This window comes from Micromys minutus (genome assembly GCF_963924665.1).
Source record: "Micromys minutus genome assembly, chromosome: 3".
NCBI lineage: Eukaryota > Metazoa > Chordata > Mammalia > Rodentia > Muridae > Micromys > Micromys minutus.
Window position 1 is genome coordinate 2,935,186 of NC_137972.1, and position 21,190 is coordinate 2,956,375.

The 21,190-nt window shown below is 48.0% G+C and overlaps 1 protein-coding gene across 2 annotated transcripts in view; it reads left to right on the plus strand.

Moving 5' to 3' along the window:
- ITPR2 (inositol 1,4,5-trisphosphate receptor type 2) overlaps nucleotides 1–21,190 on the plus strand; it is a 355,767-nt gene that overhangs the window by 71,639 nt on the left and 262,938 nt on the right. The window contains exons 1-6 of one of the 2 annotated variants that reach the window (XM_080914557.1): nucleotides 866–884; nucleotides 3,881–3,979; nucleotides 4,288–4,371; nucleotides 4,568–4,714; nucleotides 6,946–7,041; nucleotides 14,511–14,555. In XM_080914557.1, coding sequence (XP_080770683.1) covers nucleotides 3,908–3,979; nucleotides 4,288–4,371; nucleotides 4,568–4,714; nucleotides 6,946–7,041; nucleotides 14,511–14,555 — 444 coding nt within the window. In that variant the 5' untranslated portion in view covers nucleotides 866–884; nucleotides 3,881–3,907. Of the gene's footprint in view, nucleotides 1–865; nucleotides 885–3,880; nucleotides 3,980–4,287; nucleotides 4,372–4,567; nucleotides 4,715–6,945; nucleotides 7,042–14,510; nucleotides 14,556–21,190 lie in introns of those variants that run through there. The other variant, XM_080914558.1, reaches the window with a different exon arrangement.

Consider the following 21,190-nt stretch of genomic DNA (forward strand, 5'->3'; position numbering starts at 1 on the left):
GGGAGGGGCTGAGGCTTCTCTCATTGTCAACTGCAAAGTGGGTTGTCTCAGACTTCCCAGCGCTGGGACCCTTTTACACAGCACCTTACGTTGTGGTGACCCCAGCCATAGATTATTCTTCTTGTTACTTAGTCACTATACTTCTGCGACTTTATGAATAGTAATGTAAAAGTCTGTGTTTTCCAATGGTTCCAAAGGGGCCACGCCCCACAGGTTGAGGACCACTGGCTTAGGTCTTTTCTGCTATTTTGTGTGTGTGTGTGTGTGTGTGTGTGTGGTTGAAGTAATTCCATAGGAACAATAGTTTCATCTTATGTATTAAGATCTATCTCACTATATTCCTGCCTGACCTGGCATTTGGTAGATGGTTTAGGCTGACATCCGACTTGCATTAATCCCCCTGCCTCAGTACTAGCTTACAGGCCACTGGGATTACAGGTGTGCACCACCACATCTGTCTAAAAGTCTGATATTTTTATATATATATATATATATATATATATATATATATATATATATATATATATATATATTTTTTTTTTTTTTTTTTTTTTTGATAGTCCTTAGCCTTTGGAAGATGTTCAGTAAGGGCCGGTTCATAATGTAAAACCCCTTACAAAGGCCACATGAACAATACTCACCGCATGGAAACGTGAACGTGAATTCTGACCGGTGTGGGAATAAAATTCCCTGTCAGAGCTCCAGAGTTGACCCTTTGGTTACATCGTTAGTGTGTGTGGAGGTATTTTTGTATGTTTGAAATGTCTTCTTTTTTCTAGAGAGCCTCTTTTTCCAGTGAATTTTAAAGTGTAAATTCAATTCCATGGGACAGGAGCGCCATGGTTTAATTGGGTTGATACGTTTTCTGGTGATGTCTTTCTTAGGTAAGGCTTGCTGCGCATGGCATGCAGGAATGTGTCTGATCCTTGCGACTGCAGTGCCCCTCCCCCACCTACTGCTGACATGACCAGTGCAGAGACAGTGCTGCTTCTTTTCTCTCAGTGGTAGTTAATTACAATCAACTCTCAATAACTCAAGGGCTAAAATGCAGTTTGTGAACTGCCACCATCTAGGGGACCTTTCCTTCTCATGCCTACCCAACCCTGCAACCCCCACGTTGCCATCTCTAGGTGGCCAAGAAAACTGAAGAGCAAACCAAAGGAATCCTAAGCTCAAAAAAGGAAGGGATATGAGCATGCTGGGATGGGCTTTGAGGTTAGCTGTGGCGCCCTTTCTCTTCCTCTGCCTGCTTGGAATGATGGTATCAGTAGAGAGTTGAATGTAACCAACTAAGTTAGACAACTAGTTTCAGTAGAAAATCAGAACAAAGCCTTTCACTGAAGCCCCATTTTTGTGGCCACCCACAATGCGATAAGTTGTTATCTGGTTTCACTCTGTGTACCTCAGGTGCAAGTGTAACCCTAACCCTAACCCTAACCCTAACCCTAACCCTAACCCTAACCCTAACCCGAACCCGAACCCGAACCCGAACCCTAACCCGACCCCTAACCCGAACCCGAACCCTAACCCTAACCCTAACCCTAACCCTAAACCTAACCCTAACCCTAACCCTAACCCTAACCCTAACCCTTCCACATTGCTGCTTGCTGAAACAGTCACAGTTTGCTCACCTCCCAGTAGCTCGTGTGATGAAGGTTGCTGAGGAAGGCTGGCATGCCCTCAGCCCTGTGTCAGCTGCACATGGACTGCATCACGTCCCTCCCTTTCTTTGCTAGGGATGGGCAGCATTTTGAAACATCCACCTACTGTAGTTTGTTGAATGCAGTTTCAAATACTGTCCCTCTGAGTGCGGTTTAATCAGGACTGGGTTTCTGCAGAAGACGAAATCTCCCTGTTTAGAGGGATTTTTTTTTTTAAAAGAAAAAGTAGTTTGCTATTTAGCAATGAGAGAAGCAGTGAATTAGATTGTGCACAGTCAGCTAGCAGACCTACGAGCCCAACTGAGGAAGATGCAGATAGCAGCTGGAGTCCAGGCTGTTGGTTGCATTAAGTGCATGATGCTGCACTCTGTAGGAATACACGGTTCGGGAAAGCTGGCCACAGGCTCCCTCACAGTCAGCTATAGACAAAGTCCTTGGCTGCTGCTAAGTTACCAGAAGCATGAGGACTGTCCTGAGTGGAAACAAGATTTTCACTTAGCATCTTCGTGTTTGCGTAGTTACTTTTTCTCTTTCAACCTTGGCCTAAGTAGACGAGGGTCCTTTATGAGGTAGGATTGTCTTTTAAGTCCGTACAAAGTCCTAGAGCCTAGGGAGGGATTCTGTCTGGCCAGGGGACTTCACTGTTTTACAAAGCTATGTGCCTGACATTTTTCTCAGAGGTGGAACTGGGGTGCTGGGATTGTGACCTTCATTGTGAGGTTCTTCTTACTGTCCCAGGTGCCACTTCAAAGAAGGGCAGCCAGCTCCAGGGGGCATCATTGCCAGCGAAACCGCAGCTTGAATGCGGCATAGGCGTTACATGGGCCCAACAGGTGCTTCGGGGAGTCCATTTCTTTGTTAAGATATGCTGGAGTGGCAAGGTGGCTGATCGTAAGATGTGAAGTAAAATTCCCTCGTTCTCCAGTTATGTGCCAGACAGACAGCACCTCGCCCTATCAGCACGTCAGGCCCAAAACCTCACTCCTCTGAGAATACTTCCAATATATCTAGTAATGTGAATTCCCCGAGATTGTAGGCTATTTCTTAGACACATATGTCTTCTTCCTAGCCCCTCTTAAATGTTCTCTAAAACAAATATCTACTTATCTTGATTTTCTGTACACAAGTGCCTACCTGTATTTGTGTTTGGAAGATCGGGCAAGGACCAGAGACCGGAGACAAGTCCTGCAAGCAGTACTAGGTGCTTGTCTCACAGACCCAAGGGCAGCCTTCCTGTGTTTGATTAGTGAACCCCGAGGTTCTCCAGGTAGTTCGGGCCTCACCACTCCTCAGCATTATCTACTTAGGGTCACAGGACACTGAAAGTATGTGCTTTGGTTTAAGGTACATGGAGGTGCCCCGAGTCCTGATGGTTTTCTTAGTTACAGATCAAAGGAATCTACAGCTGTTCTAATACGAGCTGGTGAGAAACACGCAAAGGGAAGGTGTTTGTATTTCACTTCAGGGTGGGGAAGCCCCCAGGTGGGACTAGAGACGGCACAACAGCGGCTTCTAAAGACATTCATGTACATGTCTCTGTAGATCACATCGTTACTGACATTAAGAAAAGGGAACTTTAATGGCTTCAAACTGAGTTAGATGCAAGTAATCAGACACTGCCATTATTGTCAACACACTTCCATATTCAGTGCTTTCCGCTGGAACCCTGAGAATTCTCATTTTAAAAGAACCTCAGACTCCCACAGTTCTGGTTTTGGACATTACAAATTTGGGCAGGAGCCCAAAGGCTCCTGCCAGACAAAGCATACATCTTTATAAGGCCCTACCCTGTATTTCCTGGATCCGGATGACAGGATGCACCATAATTCTGAGATTGGGGGATGGTCAGTTAACCAGACTTGCCTCTTAGTGGGGAAGGAACACTCGAGTGAGGTTGTTCTCTGCTGCCCTGTCAAAATTCTAAAGAGAGTCTTGGCAGCCACCTTCAATATGTCTGCTGCAAGGTCTTGTGGGAGGAAAATAACCCAGTTATGGCTTTTGAGGAATCCAGCTGACGTGGGGACTGCTGAGGAATGGGTCTGGGCCACCTTCATGGACAGGTTTGGCAGGGCCCCAGAAGACACCTGTATGCATGAGCACGCGTCTCAGGGGAAAGAGTCAAGCTGTAGAAGATGACAGCCCCGGAGGCAGGTTGCTGGTGAGGCTTGCTGGGGGGTTTTTAGCCCCACGGAGCATCAGAGTGTGTTTCTGATTCCTAGATTGTCGTAGGAGATAAAGTCGTTCTGATGCCTGTGAATGCTGGGCAGCCCCTGCATGCCAGCAACGTGGAGCTCCTGGACAACCCGGGCTGCAAGGAGGTGAATCCAGTTGGGAAAGGAGGGAGGACGGTCACTCATCTTCTCTAGAGGGAGGGATGGAGGAAGAGTGGGGAAAGAGGGAAAGACAGAAAGGACAGGGAGAGAAGGAAGAACACACGGAGGGGGAGGGATAGAAGGAGGGAGGGGGATCATGTTATTTATAGATTCTCTCAAGTATCATCTTAGGGGTGTTAGCATCCTGAGGGCATCTGTAGGTACTGGCTGTTAGTCCAATGGTCCTTTGAAGATGCTTTTAGTGAGGCCGACACTTTGTTCGTATGTCTTTTAACACTCTTTCCCATTAACAGGTGAATGCTGTTAATTGTAGCACTAGCTGGAAAATCACTTTATTCATGAAGTTCAGCTCCTACAGAGAGGACGTATTAAAAGGGGTAAGCACGCTCTCTACACAGTTGCTCCTCCTCACATTTCACGGAGCATCAGCCCCCGGTATTCTGAAATGTGCACACAGTCATTCAAGGGAAGTTGCCGGCCCAGAGTACTGGAGCCAGAAGGGACTGCCGGGTCTCCTGTCTGCTGGTCCCTGTGGCTGTTGGAAGGTCAGCGTTTCTTCTCCTGTCTCTCCAGGGTGACGTTGTGAGACTCTTTCATGCAGAACAAGAGAAGTTTCTGACCTGTGATGACTATGAGAAAAAACAGCACATTTTCCTTCGGACGACTTTGCGCCAATCAGCCACCTCGGCCACGAGTTCTAAAGCACTCTGGGAAATAGAGGTGTGTACTGGGGGGGGGGTACTTTTACTAAATATTTAGATATAAAGATATAGATACACTAGGCTGTTTGTTTTTGCTGTTACGGACAACATTGATGGCACGTCCCTGACTTGGAATGATTTTTGTGAACTAACATTTATTTATGGCTGTGACCAACTTGAGAGGAGTACGCCACAATGGAGCCGTTTATACAACAGAAGAAATAAATCAAGGGGTTGAAAAGAGAAAATGTTCCATTGTGAATTCGCCATTGTTGATTAGACTGGAAGCCGTGTGCCTCTGTGGTACCGCCTGAGCCATGGCAGAAACAGATCTCATTGCCACAGAGAACAGAACATACTTTTTCTCTCAATGCCACTGAAATCAAGAGACTCATAGTTAAGAATGTTATTCTCTGGCTGAGACAAGAGGACAGTTACAGGTTTGAAACCAGCCAGGTCTCTAAAGCGAGCTCTAGGTTAGCCAGAGATTCGGGTTAAGACTGGCAGAGAAAGAGAATATTTATGTTTCACTAATTAAACATGGAAGTATGCTATAAGATGTGGCTTTTTATTTAAAGAACTATTCAAAAAATGGAGGAGATAAGACATAAGCAGTTCCCGTGAACAAGCCAGTTCTGAGATCTAACGGACACTGTAGCCCACAGCAGCAACTGTAACAGTTCAAACATACCACCTCCTTCTTCCCTCCCTCTTCCTCCTTCTCTTTCTTCTACCCTCCCTCCTCTCTCTCCCTCCCTCTCCCTTCCTTCTCTCTTCCTCCTTCCCTCCCTCCTCCCATATTTCCCTTCCTCTTCTTTCTTATCCTCCCTCCCTCCCTCCTCCCTCTTCTCTCCTTCCCTCCTCTCTCCCTCCCTCCTCTCTCCTTCCCTCCCCCCCTTTCACACAGCTGTCACTCTGTATCTCACACTGGCCTCAAACTTGAAGTGACCCTCCAGTTTCAGCCTCATGTAGAAATAAATTACAGCTGGCTTTCACTCCTTGCATGGAAGGTATATGTTTTGCAATAATTTCCATATGACCTAACAAAATTAACAGGTTTGGGGATTAAAAAACCAAATGAGATACTTACACTGTAGCAGAAGAACTAAAATAAATGCCATCCCATTTCACATTTAATGACTAATGTTTTCATCTGTTCTACTCTACTTTCTGTTGCTGTGATAAACACCAGGATAAAAAGCAACTTGGGAGGGAGGAGAAGGTTGGTTTGGCTTACAGTTCCAGGTCAGAGTTCATTCCTGAGGGAAGGTAGGGCTGGAACTCTCACAGGAATTTGAAGCAGAAGCCGTGGAGCCGTGCTGCTTGCTGGCTCACTGGGGCCTATGCTCAGCCTGCTTTCATAAATAGCCCGTGTTCCTGCGGAGGGAATGGTGCTGCCCATGGTGGGCCGGACCCTCCTATGTCAGTGAGAAATCCAGAGGATCCCCACAGACATACCTGTAGGCCAATCTGATGTAGGCAGTTCCTGAACTGAGAACACTCTTCCCAGGCGAGTTCTGGGTGTGCCAAGTTGACAGTAAAGGGTAGGCATCCATTTTTAGCATTTTTAGCAAACTTACTTGCACCCTGTCTTAGAGAGGAATAGCACAAGGTGGTCAGAGGGTGTGTTGCTTAGGTACAGGCAGAAGAGAGCCAAGGTAGTTGTGAGACCTTCAAGGTAGGGAGCAGGGGAGGCTGCAGCAGAGCTAGCTAATTTGCTCTTCACAAAAATGCAAGGAAACAGCTGTGACTGAAGCAGAGAGTAACGGGAAAATCAGACCCAGAGGTGGGCCCTCATGCAACTCCCAGGAGGGGCTTCATGGGGCCTGTGGGTGCCTGGCTTTGATGCTGGAATTTGCTCAGACCTTCCCAAGTCTGTGGCCTAATAATGACACAGATTAGGCAGAGTCTTATTTTGTAGCCCAGGCTGGCCCGGGACTCACTGCAGCACAAAGCGACCTTGGAAGTTTGGGCAGTTCTTCTGTCTCATCATTCCAAGCACTGGGGTTTCACTTGTGAGCCAAACTCCCTGACAGGTACTTTGTATTAAGACAGCATCTATGGGTGTGAAGAATGGGCACCCGCAGTGAGGAGCGGTACCACGTTTCTTGCTCGCCGATGGGAAATTTTGTTTTTCTTCCACATTGTTCTGTATGATGGGTTGGGCTGACAGCAGGGTACTCGGCGGCTTGGACACTTGCTGGCTGGGGTGTAGAACCATTTGGTCACTGAGACTCTCCTTCTCTTCAGGTGGTTCACCATGATCCGTGCCGCGGAGGTGCAGGGCAGTGGAACAGCCTGTTCAGGTTTAAGCATCTTGCAACTGGGAACTACTTAGCTGCAGAGGTGAGGCTCGGGCACTGCACTCTCTCTCTCTCTGTCTCTCTCTCCCTCTCTCTGTCTCTGTCTCTGTCTCTGTCTCTGTCTCTCTCTCTCTCTCTCTCTCTCTCTCTCTCTCTCTCTCCCTCTCTCCCTCTCTCTAAAATAACGAACAAGGAAACCCCTTTCTGCTAAATCCATTGCATTGTCAGGGCCAGTTTATATAGCTCGTTTTTTGCCTATGAGGTTCTAGGCTGGTGGTTTTGTTATTTTTCCTGTTGTTTCGGTAAAACACTCAGGCAGAAGCAGCTCAGGTGAGAAAGGAGTTCTTTCGGCTCCTGGCTGAAAGGTACGGCCCGTCATGATGAAGTCAGGGCAGCAGGAGCTCGAAGTAGCCGGTCAGTGGTCAGTGGTAGGAGGTAGAGACTTAGATGCTGGTGCTCAGCTGGTCTCTCCTTCTAGTGCAGTCCAAGGTCCGCTGAGGGGATGATGACGTCTTTAGTGGCCAAGTCTTTCTGCTTCAGCCTTCTGTGCACCCAGAGACCCTTCTCTCAGCTGATTCTAGGGCTCACTGAATTGTCCCCTGCAATTCACCGTCACAGTTAGACCATGGATTACAAGGTTTTTGTTTGTATGTGTAATGTGTATGTTTGTGTGTGTTCCTGTGTGTTTGGAGGATGGGTGTGCATGTGGGTGTGTTGTGTGCGGTGTTCATCGGTCAGCCTCATGTCCACCAAGGATTCCATCCACCTTGGGTTTTGAGACTGGGTCTCTCACTTTTACTCTGCTAAATTAGGCCAGGCTGGTTGGCTAGGGACCCACATCCTTACCTTTCTAGCCCCGGGGCTATAGACCTCAGGCTGGGTGTGCAACCACCCAGGCTTTTCCCCGTGTGGGTTCTGAGGATCAGACTCAGGCCCTTGCCTCTGAAAGGGGACACTTCTTTGGCAGAGCTCTCCATCTCCGGCACGTGAGCTATTTTTCAGATGAAAACATTGGGCAAGACTTAAAAACCCAAACCACTACCACAGGGCTGGGAATAGCTCAGTGGCCGAGAACCTGATTAACATGTGCAACAAGCCCTGGTCCTGATTCCACCCTCCGCATGGCAAGCGAGCTGAGCAGCCCGCCGGAATGGGGCAGCAGCGAGCTGAGCAGCCCGCCGGAATGGGGCAGCAGCGAGCTGACCAGCCCGCCGGAATGGGGCAGTTGGTTTGCTTATGCATGAGGGCTGGTTTAGAATGTTCTGCGTGGTCTCACTCTTCCCGTGTCTGTGTGTGATAGACATGGTTGTTCCCTTTGGTATTGTTCACCTCAGGTGGATTCTTTATCCATCCCACCATAGGCAGCAGCTGACTTCTATGGCTCACACTGGAGAGGGAGGGCACTCTTCCTCATGTGAATTCAGCTTGCTTCAAACAAGGAAGCTGGTGGGGTCCTACAGCATGGATATGTTTGGGTTTGGAAGGTTATTCCGGAAGACTGAAGGGGAGTCCACAGGAACGGAAGTGAGGCTCGGGACTTGTCTGGGAACCGTAAAGGGTGGGTGGGACTTGTCTGGGAACGGTAAAGGGTGGGTGTTATCTCTGTAGCTGAGGAATGCCATAGAATTTGCTTTTGAAGAAGAGCTTTTGGAGCTGATCTGTCAGGTGTGGTAGCTATGAGCTATCTGCTGGCTACTAACTTCAAGCGAACGTTGTTGAGGTGAAATAGTATTTAAAAGTTGGCATGACAGACAGACAGACAGAGTGGGCAGAATCACAAATGCCAGGAGTCAGGGCAGAGATTCACGGGGCTCAGGGTGGGGGTTGGGGGGCACTATTGCACAGGTCGGGGTGCGGCCATGAGTGGCTTCAGGTAGAATTAGTTCTGGGGATCCCAGCTGTAGGGAGAGCAGACCGAGTTCCCCTAGCGTGCCCTTCCCAGTGAGAAGAAATCGGTGAAAAGGGAACCCAAGGGTCCAGTTGATGATTTGTATCACACGTGTGTAGAAATGAAGCGTGGAAGGAGGCACCAGCAGGGCACTTGGACACACCAGGGCCATGATCTCTGTTTTAACAAACACGTTTTAGATGTTCCTGGTCAAAACAGATGACAATCCCGAGCTGCTTTTGAGTTTGTGGTTGTTTACAGCGGAAACAGAGCCTAGGGAAGTGCAGAGAAAAGACTATGACTCCCTTTGCTTTGCCTATGGCCGCCTGCCCACTAGATGCTACACAGACATTTAACCTTTCTCTGGACCTGAGCTTCCTTGTGTGTGGTCAAGGTGATCATGTATGTTACATGGGTTGTGCTAGGAGTGAAGAAGACGGGGGCATGCGGCAGTGTGTGCAGTGCGCAGATTCTAGGAAATGCGGTTTAATTTCCCTCTCGTAAGAGGAAGGAGCAGAGGAGAACAGCTCCGTCCTCACCGGCATCAGGCTCTTGCAGCCAGCGATCGGCTGTCACGGTGTAGTTTATGTTTTTCCATCTGTCTGTGCATTGTGTGTACGTCTGTCAGTGACTGCCCTGTTCTTCATAACACACCCTACCCAGCTCCCCAGTGTGGATAGTGTCTCACACTGAATTTGTACTCACTAGATATGGGTGGCTGAATGGACAGGCACTAAGACAGCTGCTAACACCATAGTTTCTGATCACGGAGGAGGGTCTAGTGTCAGGGCGGTTGTATTATTTGTGAGTACAGCTCCCAAACACAGCACATCAAACCAGCATTTAGCTATGGAGTTATTCAGATAAACGAGATGGGCTCATGGTGGGTGGAGAATCAGAGGGGCCACAGTCCACGCAAGCAGAGGGCCAGAAAAGCATGGTTGAAATGTAGAAACAAGCATTTAATTGCAGAACAGATAGTTCAGATGTTTGGACTTTAATTGGTTACAGACATGTCACCTGACTTTTTATAGTGTCACTTCCATGGGACGCATGTGTTAGGCAGCCGAGGTGAAGGTGGCAGATTTGGGCTGCACAGCTGTGCAGATGTTGTGACTTGAAGACCTTAAGTTGAGGATCATGCCTGTGGGAGAGAAAACAACTTCATCTTAGGAACAGCTAACACAGCCTTGGAACCAGTCCTATCCTCTGGGGAGGGTAACACTCGGCCCGTCTGCCACCCACCCACTGCTCCAGACATTTCCACACCGTGGAGCTCAACCGCTAAAGCAACAGCTTGGCAGTTCTTTCCAAAGCAAGACAAAGCAAAGAATGTAAAATAATTTTATTTGTTAATGATTTCATTGTAGCTAGATCAAGCTTCCACCAGATGGCACTAAACCCTTAGTTCTAACTTCAATACTCTTAGATACAGATAATTAAAAACTTACCATTAAAAAGCTGGAAGAGGACACAGTCTTGGCGTCCTGTTCCCTGAGAGTGGGGAGGCAGGGGGTCAGGATTGTACCCAGCAGCAGCCATAAAGTGTGAGGCCCACAAGACCTATAGGAGACACTTTCTTAAAAAACAGGAACCAAACACCGATCAAAACAAAAATCCCAAGGCAAAACAAAGATAAGGAGAAGAAACAGAAAAGCAGCTAGGGAAATGGCTCAGCGGGCAGATTACTTAAGCAGGTGAAGACGGTCCCTGGGACCTGCAGTGTGGCTGGTGCGTTTCACTCATGTTGCCAAGAGGTCTGGTGCCCTCTTCTGGTCTTCACAAGTACTGCACCCGCACCCACAGGAAAGGAAAAGAAAGCCAGATTGTGAGCGAGCACATATCACAGGCTTCTGTGATTTCAGTCTGTCTTTCTGCTGTGTCAATGAAAGGCTGCTGGCATCCTGCGTCTGACTCGGGACAGCTAGGGTGACTCTGGTGACGACCTGCTTTTCTCTTCTGCACATTGCACTTGCTTTAACTGTGTTTTGATGAAGGAAGGCCACCTTACATTGAGATGAGACAATGGCTACACTGCCAGGGACCACCTCTCATCCACTTCCACCACTCTGTGGTCCCCGAATTTATCCTGCTGTCTCCCTGTCTCATAAATGCAGTAAATACTCTTAAAACTAGGGTCATTTCCCCACAGTGATTTCCTCCCCTGGGTATAGGCATTAAAACTTGAGAATCAAAATAAGCGTATCATCAAAACACGGCAGTTTCTATACTTAGGTGCTGCCGAATATAAACATATAAGATTGATTTTTCATATCATTCAATTAATAGCCTCCTTTATGTGGCATGATCTTCCTGTTAGCTTAAAAGCCTCTGAGGTCCAGGGTGACCTTCCTTTCAACATAAAAGCCTACCCGTGGTGTGTTTCTGTTTTGGCTCACACCTTTCTGCTTCCTGGGGGCAGGAGAGCAGAGGCTGCACTCACCCCTCAGACCTGCACTTTCTCACTCCGACATCACATGATTCCGGGCGACATTCCCCATCAGTAGCCCCCTCCTCATCAGCGAAGAATTAAGGATGAAGAGCACTTCTCAGAAGCAGGATTGTGAACTCTCAAAAGCACGTTTTAAGAAGCATCTCACAAGAGACTCTGTAAACAAGTCCCGCGTCTCTTTCCTGGGGTGGTCTTTCTCCCTCGTCCGCTGGATAAAATTCAGCCCACCCTTTGATGGTTACCTTGAACACCGGGAATAATTCTTGTTTTTTTTAATTTTATGTATGTGACTATACTGTTCTGTATGTATGTTGCTGTCCTCAGACACACCAGAAGAGGGCGTCAGATCTCAGTACTGATGGCTGTGAGCCACCATGTGGCTGCTGGGAACTGAACTCAGGACCCCTGGAAGAGCACTCACTGCTCTTAAGCACTGAGCCATCTCTCCAGCCCCCGGTAATAATTCTTGAATAATTTAGCCCATCACAGATTACTCCATTCCCTCTTTAACCTATATTATTTACAAATTATTCATTCCTCTTATCTCTGATCAGATTCTGCTTTTGGTATAGCTGACCATATTTATGTCTTATTTTCCTTCTGAGGTCATAGGGTTGGTGGCCAGGGAGTCTTGGCTGAAATACTGCAGGCCAGACTTTTCTTCTTAAAGATGCTCTGTTAGTGTTTATGACAAGAGATCTGTCTCCACCATGCAGGATTTATAATTCAGTTTTTTAGCACAGTGAAATATTCTCCTTTAAAATCCTAAAATACCCAGGAACTTCCCTAGGACATCTGTCTCTTCCTTCTTTCTCGATACTCTTTTGTATGTATCGTTCACTAACTACTTTGATAACCATGGCTGTCACTATATTTGGGGAAGGGACAAAGTAGTAGAATTTGAGGTGTGCATATTTTATTGTTAACAGTTAATGTCTGTGAACGAAAGCGGCTGTGAGTTGATTTGGGTGTTTTTTTTCCTCTTTAGTAGTGACTTCTCTCACAGCTGTGACACCATGCCACCAACAATGGAGAAGGAAAGGGTTTATTTTGCTCACAGTTGCAGGCTATGGCCCATTTGGTGGGGAAGCATGATGGCAGGACCCCAAGGCAGTCACCTCGAGGAGCAGAGCCAGGATGCTGGTGCCCTTCTCACTTTGTCTTTTTATTCAGACTGGAGCTCTAAAGTCCATGGGATGTTGTCACTCCATTCAGGACTGTCTTCCCTCCACAGTAAACCTCTCTGCTAACGCTCTCATAGACTGGCTCAGAGGTGTGTCTCCACAGCCAGGCCCGCAGTGAAGGCTGGTGCCATCTTTTCCCCTCCTTTTAAGCATTAGTTTGTGCTTTGCTCACTGACAGAGATGGAGGTGACTGACAAGCAGCCAAAGGCAGGATTGTGTGACCCCCACCCATGCAGACCTATGACTGTCATGGGTCTTCATGGGCTTGGGGTTCAGTCTCACCATAGTCTTAGGGCTCCGTCACAAAGTTTTTCCCCTTCTATTTGTAGATAAGGACTCCAGTTCAATGGGACTAGAAGATTTTTCCCAAGGCCCAAAGCTTTAAAAGGCCGTACAGAACTGGGTGATCTCGGAAGGGTGAAGTTTGCAGACTGATTTTTAGAGTGTAACATGGTCTGCGGTGGGCTGTGGACCACACCTCCAAGGCCAGAAGTTGAACTGTATTGGGCTTAGCTGGGCCGTTTCTGTGTGCATCCTGCTTATGCGTGTCTGGGCTTGGGTTTGCTGTTATCTGGAACTAAGTATTCTAATTCAGCCGGAATGCAAATGTGACCCTTTGATATAGCTTTAGATACAGTTTGGCTAACTTTGTACTGGTTACATTTCTGTTACTATATAAGATACTCTAACAAAAGCAACTGCAGGAAGGAAGGAAGGAAGGAAGGAAGGAAGGAAGGAAGGAAGGAAGGATGGAAGGATGGAAGGAAGTAAGAGTTGTTTTTTTTTTTTTTTTTTTTTTTTTCTGGTTCACCTGTTTCTGGCTATGTTCCATCATGGCAAGGATGTCACAGTGGTGGGGGCTTGTTGTGGCCGGCCACATGGCATCCACAGTCAAAACTGCTCAATTCTTACATTTAGCTGGCCCAGGACCAAGCCCCAGACATGGCGTTTCTTATGTTAATGGGCTCTTCTCCTCTCAGTTAACATAAGCTACACTGGTGAGGTCAGAGGCTAAACTAACCTGGGAAATCTCTCACAGGTGTCCCCAAAGATTTGCGAGTTCAGATTCTGCCAAGGCGAGATTCACTATACAGAGCCTCATAGATGTTATATAAGTATATAGATACAATATATTTATATAATATATGTAAATGGATGAATAAATGTAGACATATGTCTGTGATGGGACACATGTGTAGTGCATAAGGAATATGTATAATCGTAATATAAAGAGTATAAGAAACAAACATGAGCACCAAGCCAAAGCCCACGTGACCATGCACATCATCACAGATGTAAGCTCCTCCCTCCCTCAGCCCAGCTCTTCTTCCATCTTCAGATAAGTGAGCTCTAAGCGAAGCCACACAGGTGGGTGAATTATAATTTTGTTCTGTATTTTTATTTTTTCAGTATAGTACTTTATTTCTTTCTAAATCCTCAGTTGCAGGGCAGCTGCATTTGTCCTGAGGTCCTGTTGACTCTTCTTCGTAGCTGAGTGCTGTCTTTACGTTCTCATGATTCTGGTGGGCACACCACCTGTGGCTCCTTCTCCTCTCCCTGTGTCTTGTAGCATTTCTTAGGAAACCCCCTGCCTCCAGCTGCCCCTCCGCTTTGTGCCCTGATACATTCTGAGCTTTGCATCATCTCTGATCATGAATCTATTGACCAAGACAGATCTCTGCTTGACCAACCACACTTTGTCTGAGAGAGAGACCATTCCTGTCAGCTTTTGTATGGTACATTCTTTGGGTCTGAGATCCAGGTCAAAAGTGGGGCCACTGAAGGAATCTTCTTTGTGTGTGTGGTATTTAAGCATGTTCATAAATGTGTGTGTGTGTGTGTGTGTGTGTGTGAGAGAGAGAGAGAGAGAGAGAGAGGTCGTTCAACTTTCAGCGAGCATCTTCTTCCACTGAGCCATCTTACCGGTCCAGCTCAGCACAATCTTACTGGCACTTTTAATTTAAAACTAATTTTGCTTTGTTTTTCAGCTTAACCCTGACTATCGAGATGCTCAAAATGAAGGGAAAGCTGTGGTGAGTAGACTTTCTGTCAGTATGCCCCAAATGTTTTACATTCTATTCTATATGAATAGGTCAAAGACATTTTACTAACAGCCTTGAAGACTAGGACCCCAAGACAGAGTCTCTCAATTGAAGCAATGGTTGGAGTATGTGGGCTCAGATGCTATTCCCCTCCCTGACAGCAGGGGGCGCTAGGGGCATTCCTGCCTCTTCAAGACTGGTTATTGCAAGCATTGAGGCTTCTGGGTAATAGGCTATGGTGGGTTTAGGTTCAGTTTCCAGAAGTACATGGAAGTACTATCCAAGGGAGGGACAGTGAAATGATGCTTGAGTGTTTGCTGCTCAGCTGGAGGGTCCAAACTCTGTCCCCAAGAATTGTCTTTTGACTGACATGTGGGTGTGGCATCTGCCCCCACCTTCATGCACATATACACATGATAACTAAATGTAGTACAAAGTTATAAAGGTGGCTCATGACACAGGGTTGACAGTGTTTACATGTGAGGCTGTAGGTTTAGTCCTTGGTACTGGGGGAGAAGTTGCTTCTTCTAGGAGGGCACCCATCAAACCTTCCCACTGTGTAGCTAAATTACGGCTCTGCTTCCTGCGTGGACGTGGACGCCATGCAGCTGGCTGTGTGGGCAGAGCAGAGTCGGGAGACACAATGTAGCTTCACAGAGCAATAGGAAACAGGATTCGGTGCTAAGCAGTAGACTCAGGATGACGCCACTAATAAAGCCTTATTTGTCTGGGCGGCTCTCCCCCTCGTTCCTCGCCTCCACCAAAGCTCAGAAGAGCACACCTGCACTGGAGAGCTCATCCCCAGCCTCAGTGCAACCACACGCAGGGCAGGCAGTGTGCATTCTGGACTGCGCTGGTCTCCAGTGAGAGACGGCCAGCAGCAGCCGTTTGGTTTAATGAGCCTGTTTCCAGAACCCCAAGTCTGAGTGTAAAGGAATCTGAGACCATGAAGATGTAGTGCACACAGTGTGGCGGTGTAGTGCACACAGTGTGGCTTCTTGTTCCATAGTCTGTTTGCCACATGGTAGTAATGACACTTCTGTCTAAAGAGCAGGGAGGGGCTGTTAGAGTAGATCTGCAGCCTGTGAGGAGATCAATTTCTCAAAACAGCGCCGGCTTCTCTCATAGAGTTCCAGTAACACTGACGGTGATGATGCCGATTTTCCCCTTAATTTCCCCGAGTTGGTGACTTAATGACCTGCTAACATATTTTTTTTTTCTGTAACTCAGAAACCTTTCTCAAAACGTTCGTTGCCTTTCATTTTTGAAGTCTCCGAGGTTAACGCATGGTGTTGCAGAAATGAGGCGGTGTGTGCCGGGGCTCCCATTAAGACCAAATTGCTGTGTTCAGTTTACAAAGGGGTCCATTATTCCAGCCTTACCAGTGTACAGCTTCCCTGTGCAGCCGGTAAACACTGGCACTGTGCCGAGCCCAGCTGGGAACGGTGGCCATTATTTCTTCTCGAAGGTCCGCGTCTTTTTAGGTGCCCTACAGAGGGTATTAAAAACATTCACTGTAATGTCATTCATATTAGCAAACATCGCCGCATTTATGTGGCACAGGATTTGATTATTTTGGAGATGGTCCCATTTCTGGGGTTCTGTTTCTGAGGCTGGGGTCTCACACCCTCTGCAATATTACATAGTGGACCAGATAATTCTTTGTGCTGGTGGTAAGGGGTCCTCTGTATGAGTAGTGGGGTGCCCTCCGGATGGCAGGGTGACAGCAGCCTGCTGATCTCATCTACCTGGGTGTCAGCAGCTTCACCCCACCCCAGCTCTCAGTTGTGACAGCCAACCATGTGTCCAGAAATTGTCAGATGCCCTCTGAGCATCAATATCCTCCTGTGCGGCCAAGCACGGACCTGCCTGTGTTTACACACATGGAACTGTTGTAGAAAAAGGAGACTGTTGAGAAAGGACTTACAGATTCTGTTCTGTGGGGTTTGGGTTTCGCTCCAGGCTCACTGGCAGTAAGTGTAGGCCTAGAAAGCAGAAAGGATCTGTCAGGAAGCTCTGGGGCGGAGGTTTAGAGACAGAGAACATCACTGCAGCTTTTCCAGGCAGTCTGGGATGTGTGGCTTCCCCAAGCAGAGTTGGAGCTTGGGCTGAGGAGGGAGGGGGGACATGCCCCAGATGCAGCCTGTACCTCAGCTCCAAAAGACAGACGGGGCTTCTCCCAGCACGTCTCAGGTTCCAACAGGATAGGGAATGCGATGTTCGGTCTAAGCTCAGTGACTCACCATGAATCAACACCAAGGTATTCTGGGGTGCCCTGAAGTCACCTCCCAGGAGTGGGGTGGCTGGAGCAGGGGCAGAGTCATCAGCCTCTCTTTGGCTTTGCATGAGGGCAGGTACCCCCACCCCTGCTGTATAGCCCTGGAGATCTGGGGCTGGAAAACAGCTCAGTCAGCCCAGTGCTTGCGCTGAGCGTGAGGGCTGGGGTTCAACCCCAGCACCACGTAAAATAGCTATGATGATGCTGCCTGTCACCCCAGGATTGTGGGGAGACAAGCGGGTCCTTGGGGATTGCTGGCCAGCCAGCCTAGCCTACTTGTCAAGATCTAGCAGATCTGTCTAGTGAGAGACTTTGTCTCAAAAAATGAGGTTCAAGATTGACCTCTGGTACACACACACACACACACACACACACACACACACACATACACTCACAAACATACACACATTCATACACATAAACTCACACACATACACTCATATACATACACAATATACATATATACATATACATATATACATATATATACACATATATACATACATATATACACACATATACACACACACATGTACATACACATACACACATACAGGCACACTCATACACATACCCTGCACCTACATGTGAAAACATGTATACACACTCATACACACATTCATACACACTCACATTTACACATATGCACATATACTAACACACACTCACATACACACTCGCATACATATACTCCTGCACCCAAACATACACACAGGCACACTCATACACACACCCTGCACCTACATGTGAGAATATGTACACACACTCATGCACACATTCATACACACTCACACTTACACATACATACATACACTAACACACACTCACATACACACTCACATACACACTCCCCTGCACCCACACATGAGATCATGCACATACACTCCCATGTACACACGCACACCCACACAGACACATATGAAACATGCCTGTTTGGTAAGCAGCCAGCACGTGCTTGTAGCAACAAGGTGGCGTTCCGAGACCCGAGCGCCCAGGGTGGGCGTGTGTTAGAGAGAGCTTGCTGGTGTGGAGTTAGGCTCCTGTTTAAGCTTCCTTGGTTCTTCTTCCATTTTTATCCTGACAGGCAAAGTGTGATGCTTCCGAAATTCTCTGCAGGGAGCTAGAGTTCCCGTGTACCTCCGTTTCCCCCTTAAACACCGAGGTTTTATAAGCAGAGTCCCCAGCGCTCATGAGTTTGAACAGATTTTTCTTTATGCTGTGAAGATGCTGGATTGCCTTTCCAGTTTAGTGCAGCTTCATTCATTACTATGTGCATAACTAAAGTGTTCTGGCGACCCTGGCAGTCTGGACAGGCCAGGCTTGACAACCTGATACACCAATCAGAGAGAAGACCGAGAGGGAAGAGCGGGGGGGGGGGGGGACATTTTCAGTGTGGCCCCAGTGGGAGGAGGAGCATGTGGAAGAGGCCAGTGAGCTCAGCTGTCTTCAGGGTCCTGACAGGAGCTGTGGGTCTAAACAGGAAGACTGGGCTGTGACTGTGGGGCGTGGTCATGGCTCAGTCTGGCCACCACTTGGTCAGACCAGGCTCCACAGTAGGTCTGAAGAAGTTACTGTTGAGTAGAACAATCGGTTCCCACAAAGTGGTCACTTTTGCTGTACTCACCCCACTGTGGGGGCCGTGCGTCCTTTGGGGGGTTTCTCTTGGAATCCAAGGTGACTGCAAGCTCAGGAGAATGATATCTCTGTGCCTTTAGTCTCTGAGGGCATTGAGACAGTGAGGAATACAGACACTCTCTGAGTGTGCAGTGCCTCGGTGCAGGGTCAAGCAGGCTTCTGAGCCGAAGCGAAGGAGACAGACATGGAAGGTGTGAGAGAGGCCAAGCTTCCGTCCTGCCCTTTGCCAGCCTGTGGCTCAAGAGTGGAGTCTGCTTAGAAAAACAGTTTCCAGGTGCCTGGTATAATGCTCACAACACATTATTCATATTTAATTGCCTAAGAAATTCCAAGGGACGGTCTTAAAGGTTTACTTCCAAACTGTTTATGAAATAGTTTGTTAAATAAACTAGCCAGAGCATGGGAGAGTCAAAGAAGTAAGCTTCTGACAAGGCCAACAGGTCAGATGCTCCCCCACACACAGTTGGGAAATTATTTATGGACAGAAAATTTCTGTGCATTAGGACTATTTTCAAGGGCCAGTTGGAAGGATGGAGAAGCAGAAGAACACAGCCCACGTGTTCTATGTAGTTACAATAAAGCCACAAGTCTTGAATACTATTAATAATCTGCCGTGGCTTGTTGTAATTGACCCTAAATAGTGACTTAAAAAAATACATATTTTGAAAAGAGTCATTGCAGTGTCTAGATCTGACATCTTCTTGTCATTCTGGAAGATCATCTGGTTATCATTTCAAAAGTGGGGTGAGGAGAGGGTTGAACCCCAGTATATGCTCACAGAGGACTGAGGTACAGGCCACACTGTCAAGTTGGTCCATCCAAATAGCTGCATCCCTTTAGCATATTTTTCCCAAAGCTGCTCAGCAAAATCTGGGTTATACTAAGTGGAGGGAGCGCTCAGTCAGCAAACTACACAATGTATCTCTTTCAGTGATACAGGACTTTTCTAGGAACACAGCAACTTTCTTTAGCCCTCTGCACCAGACTGTTGCAGTCTTGATCTCCTTTAGTGTAACCATGAGGATCTCCTTTCCTGGAGCTCAGTGCTTTGTGATTATAGCTTCTCCTGTCTACCAAAGTCACCTACGTCATGCTGGCCTTTGAACGTGTTGTCTGTGTTGAACACTTGATCGCCAGTGTCGCAGTGGTGTGGAGCTCCCGGGGAGGACATGGGCATGAGGAGTCTGTGATGGGGAGACCTCACTCCCGGATTCCTTGGCTAGTGGGTTAGCGTGGCTTGTTGCAGAAGCGGCGTCACTGCGGTTTGGTGTCTCTGGCTCACGGGAGGCAGTCTCCATGTCATGGTGCAGCACTAAGGCCCTCAGCAGCTGACACCTCATGTGCTTAGCCTCCTGCTTCCAGACTCAAACCTAAGAAATAACCTGGCCTGCGGGGCTTGGTTGCAACAGCAGCAAGTGGGCTCAGAGATTGTTGGCTCTCACCGCCTGGGTGTTCACAAAGACCATTTAGGAGCTGGTTCTTCAGGGATGTACTCTTACCCTCTTGGTCACCTCCTCCGTCACCTCCTCCAAAGAGCGGGACAGCACTCCCTATCTGTGATTCTCTTGGCAGCGATAGATTTGCAGAATCCCCAAGTTCTGATAACAGCTTGTTGCCACTGTAAACTCCCCAGACTGAGTGTGCTCAATTCTCTTAAAGTTCTCATGTCCCCAAGGATGTGACTAAAAGCAAACTTCCTATACCTACCCACCCCTGACCCCTTTCCCCAAGACAGGGTTTCTCTGTGTAACTCTGCTGTCCTGGAATTCATCCTGGAGGTGAGGCTACCGGGCTGGCCTTGAACCCACAGAGATCCCCCTGCCTCTGCCTCTCACGTGTTAGGACCCCCTCTGACTTAGTCGCCTCCACCACCTTCTTCACCCACCGTAATCAGTGCTGCCTTTGAGATCAGCACTCATGGCAGCCTCTGTCTTTGAGAAGGGGCTCCGTCTGGGAGTGTCTGTCTGCTCCTGCCCTTCATTGCAGCGTTTGGCAAGCTGAAGCAGGGGGATTGCTGTGAGTCTGAGGCCACCCGAGGCTTAGGGAGACCCTGCCTAAAAAGAAGAAAGGGAGGAGAAAGGGGGAAAGTTTGTAGTTACACACAGTCTTCCATTGGTTCTGTACAAGTGGGTCACCTGACCCCCCCCCAGCCTTCCTGCCTCTGTTACTGGGTCACCTGACCCCCCCCCAGCCTTCCTGCCTCTGTTACTGGCCTCAGTGCTGTGGTTCCCAGTCTGTAGCCTCCAGAGAAGGCTGCTGCTCTGCCGTGCACAGTGACTGAAACTGGACGTTCTTTTTGTGGGCCAACGAGTCTCTGTCTCTGTCTGTCTGTCTGTCTGTCTGCCTGCCTGCCTGCCTCTGGCTGTTTACACGAATGGCGTTTTGACTAGTGCTGACCCACCCTGGGGTACAGATCTCTGTGAGAGGTGGAGTTGTATCTGTGCACTTGAACGTGACCCTGCCTCTTTCTCGCATCCTCCTGACCACAGGAAGAATCCCTAGGCCACGTGCTTTCATGATACCTTACATCCCACCCACAGGGTACAAGGGTTCTCTTTCTCTGCACCTTTGGCCATTTATCTCTGGACTTTGGCCATGATGCTCCTAGCAGGTGGGAGGCTGTCTGCTATGCTGTGGTTTAGGTTTACATGACCCCCATAACTAGTGGGGTTGAGCGTGTTTTCATAGATTCATTGGTCATTTGGATGTCTTC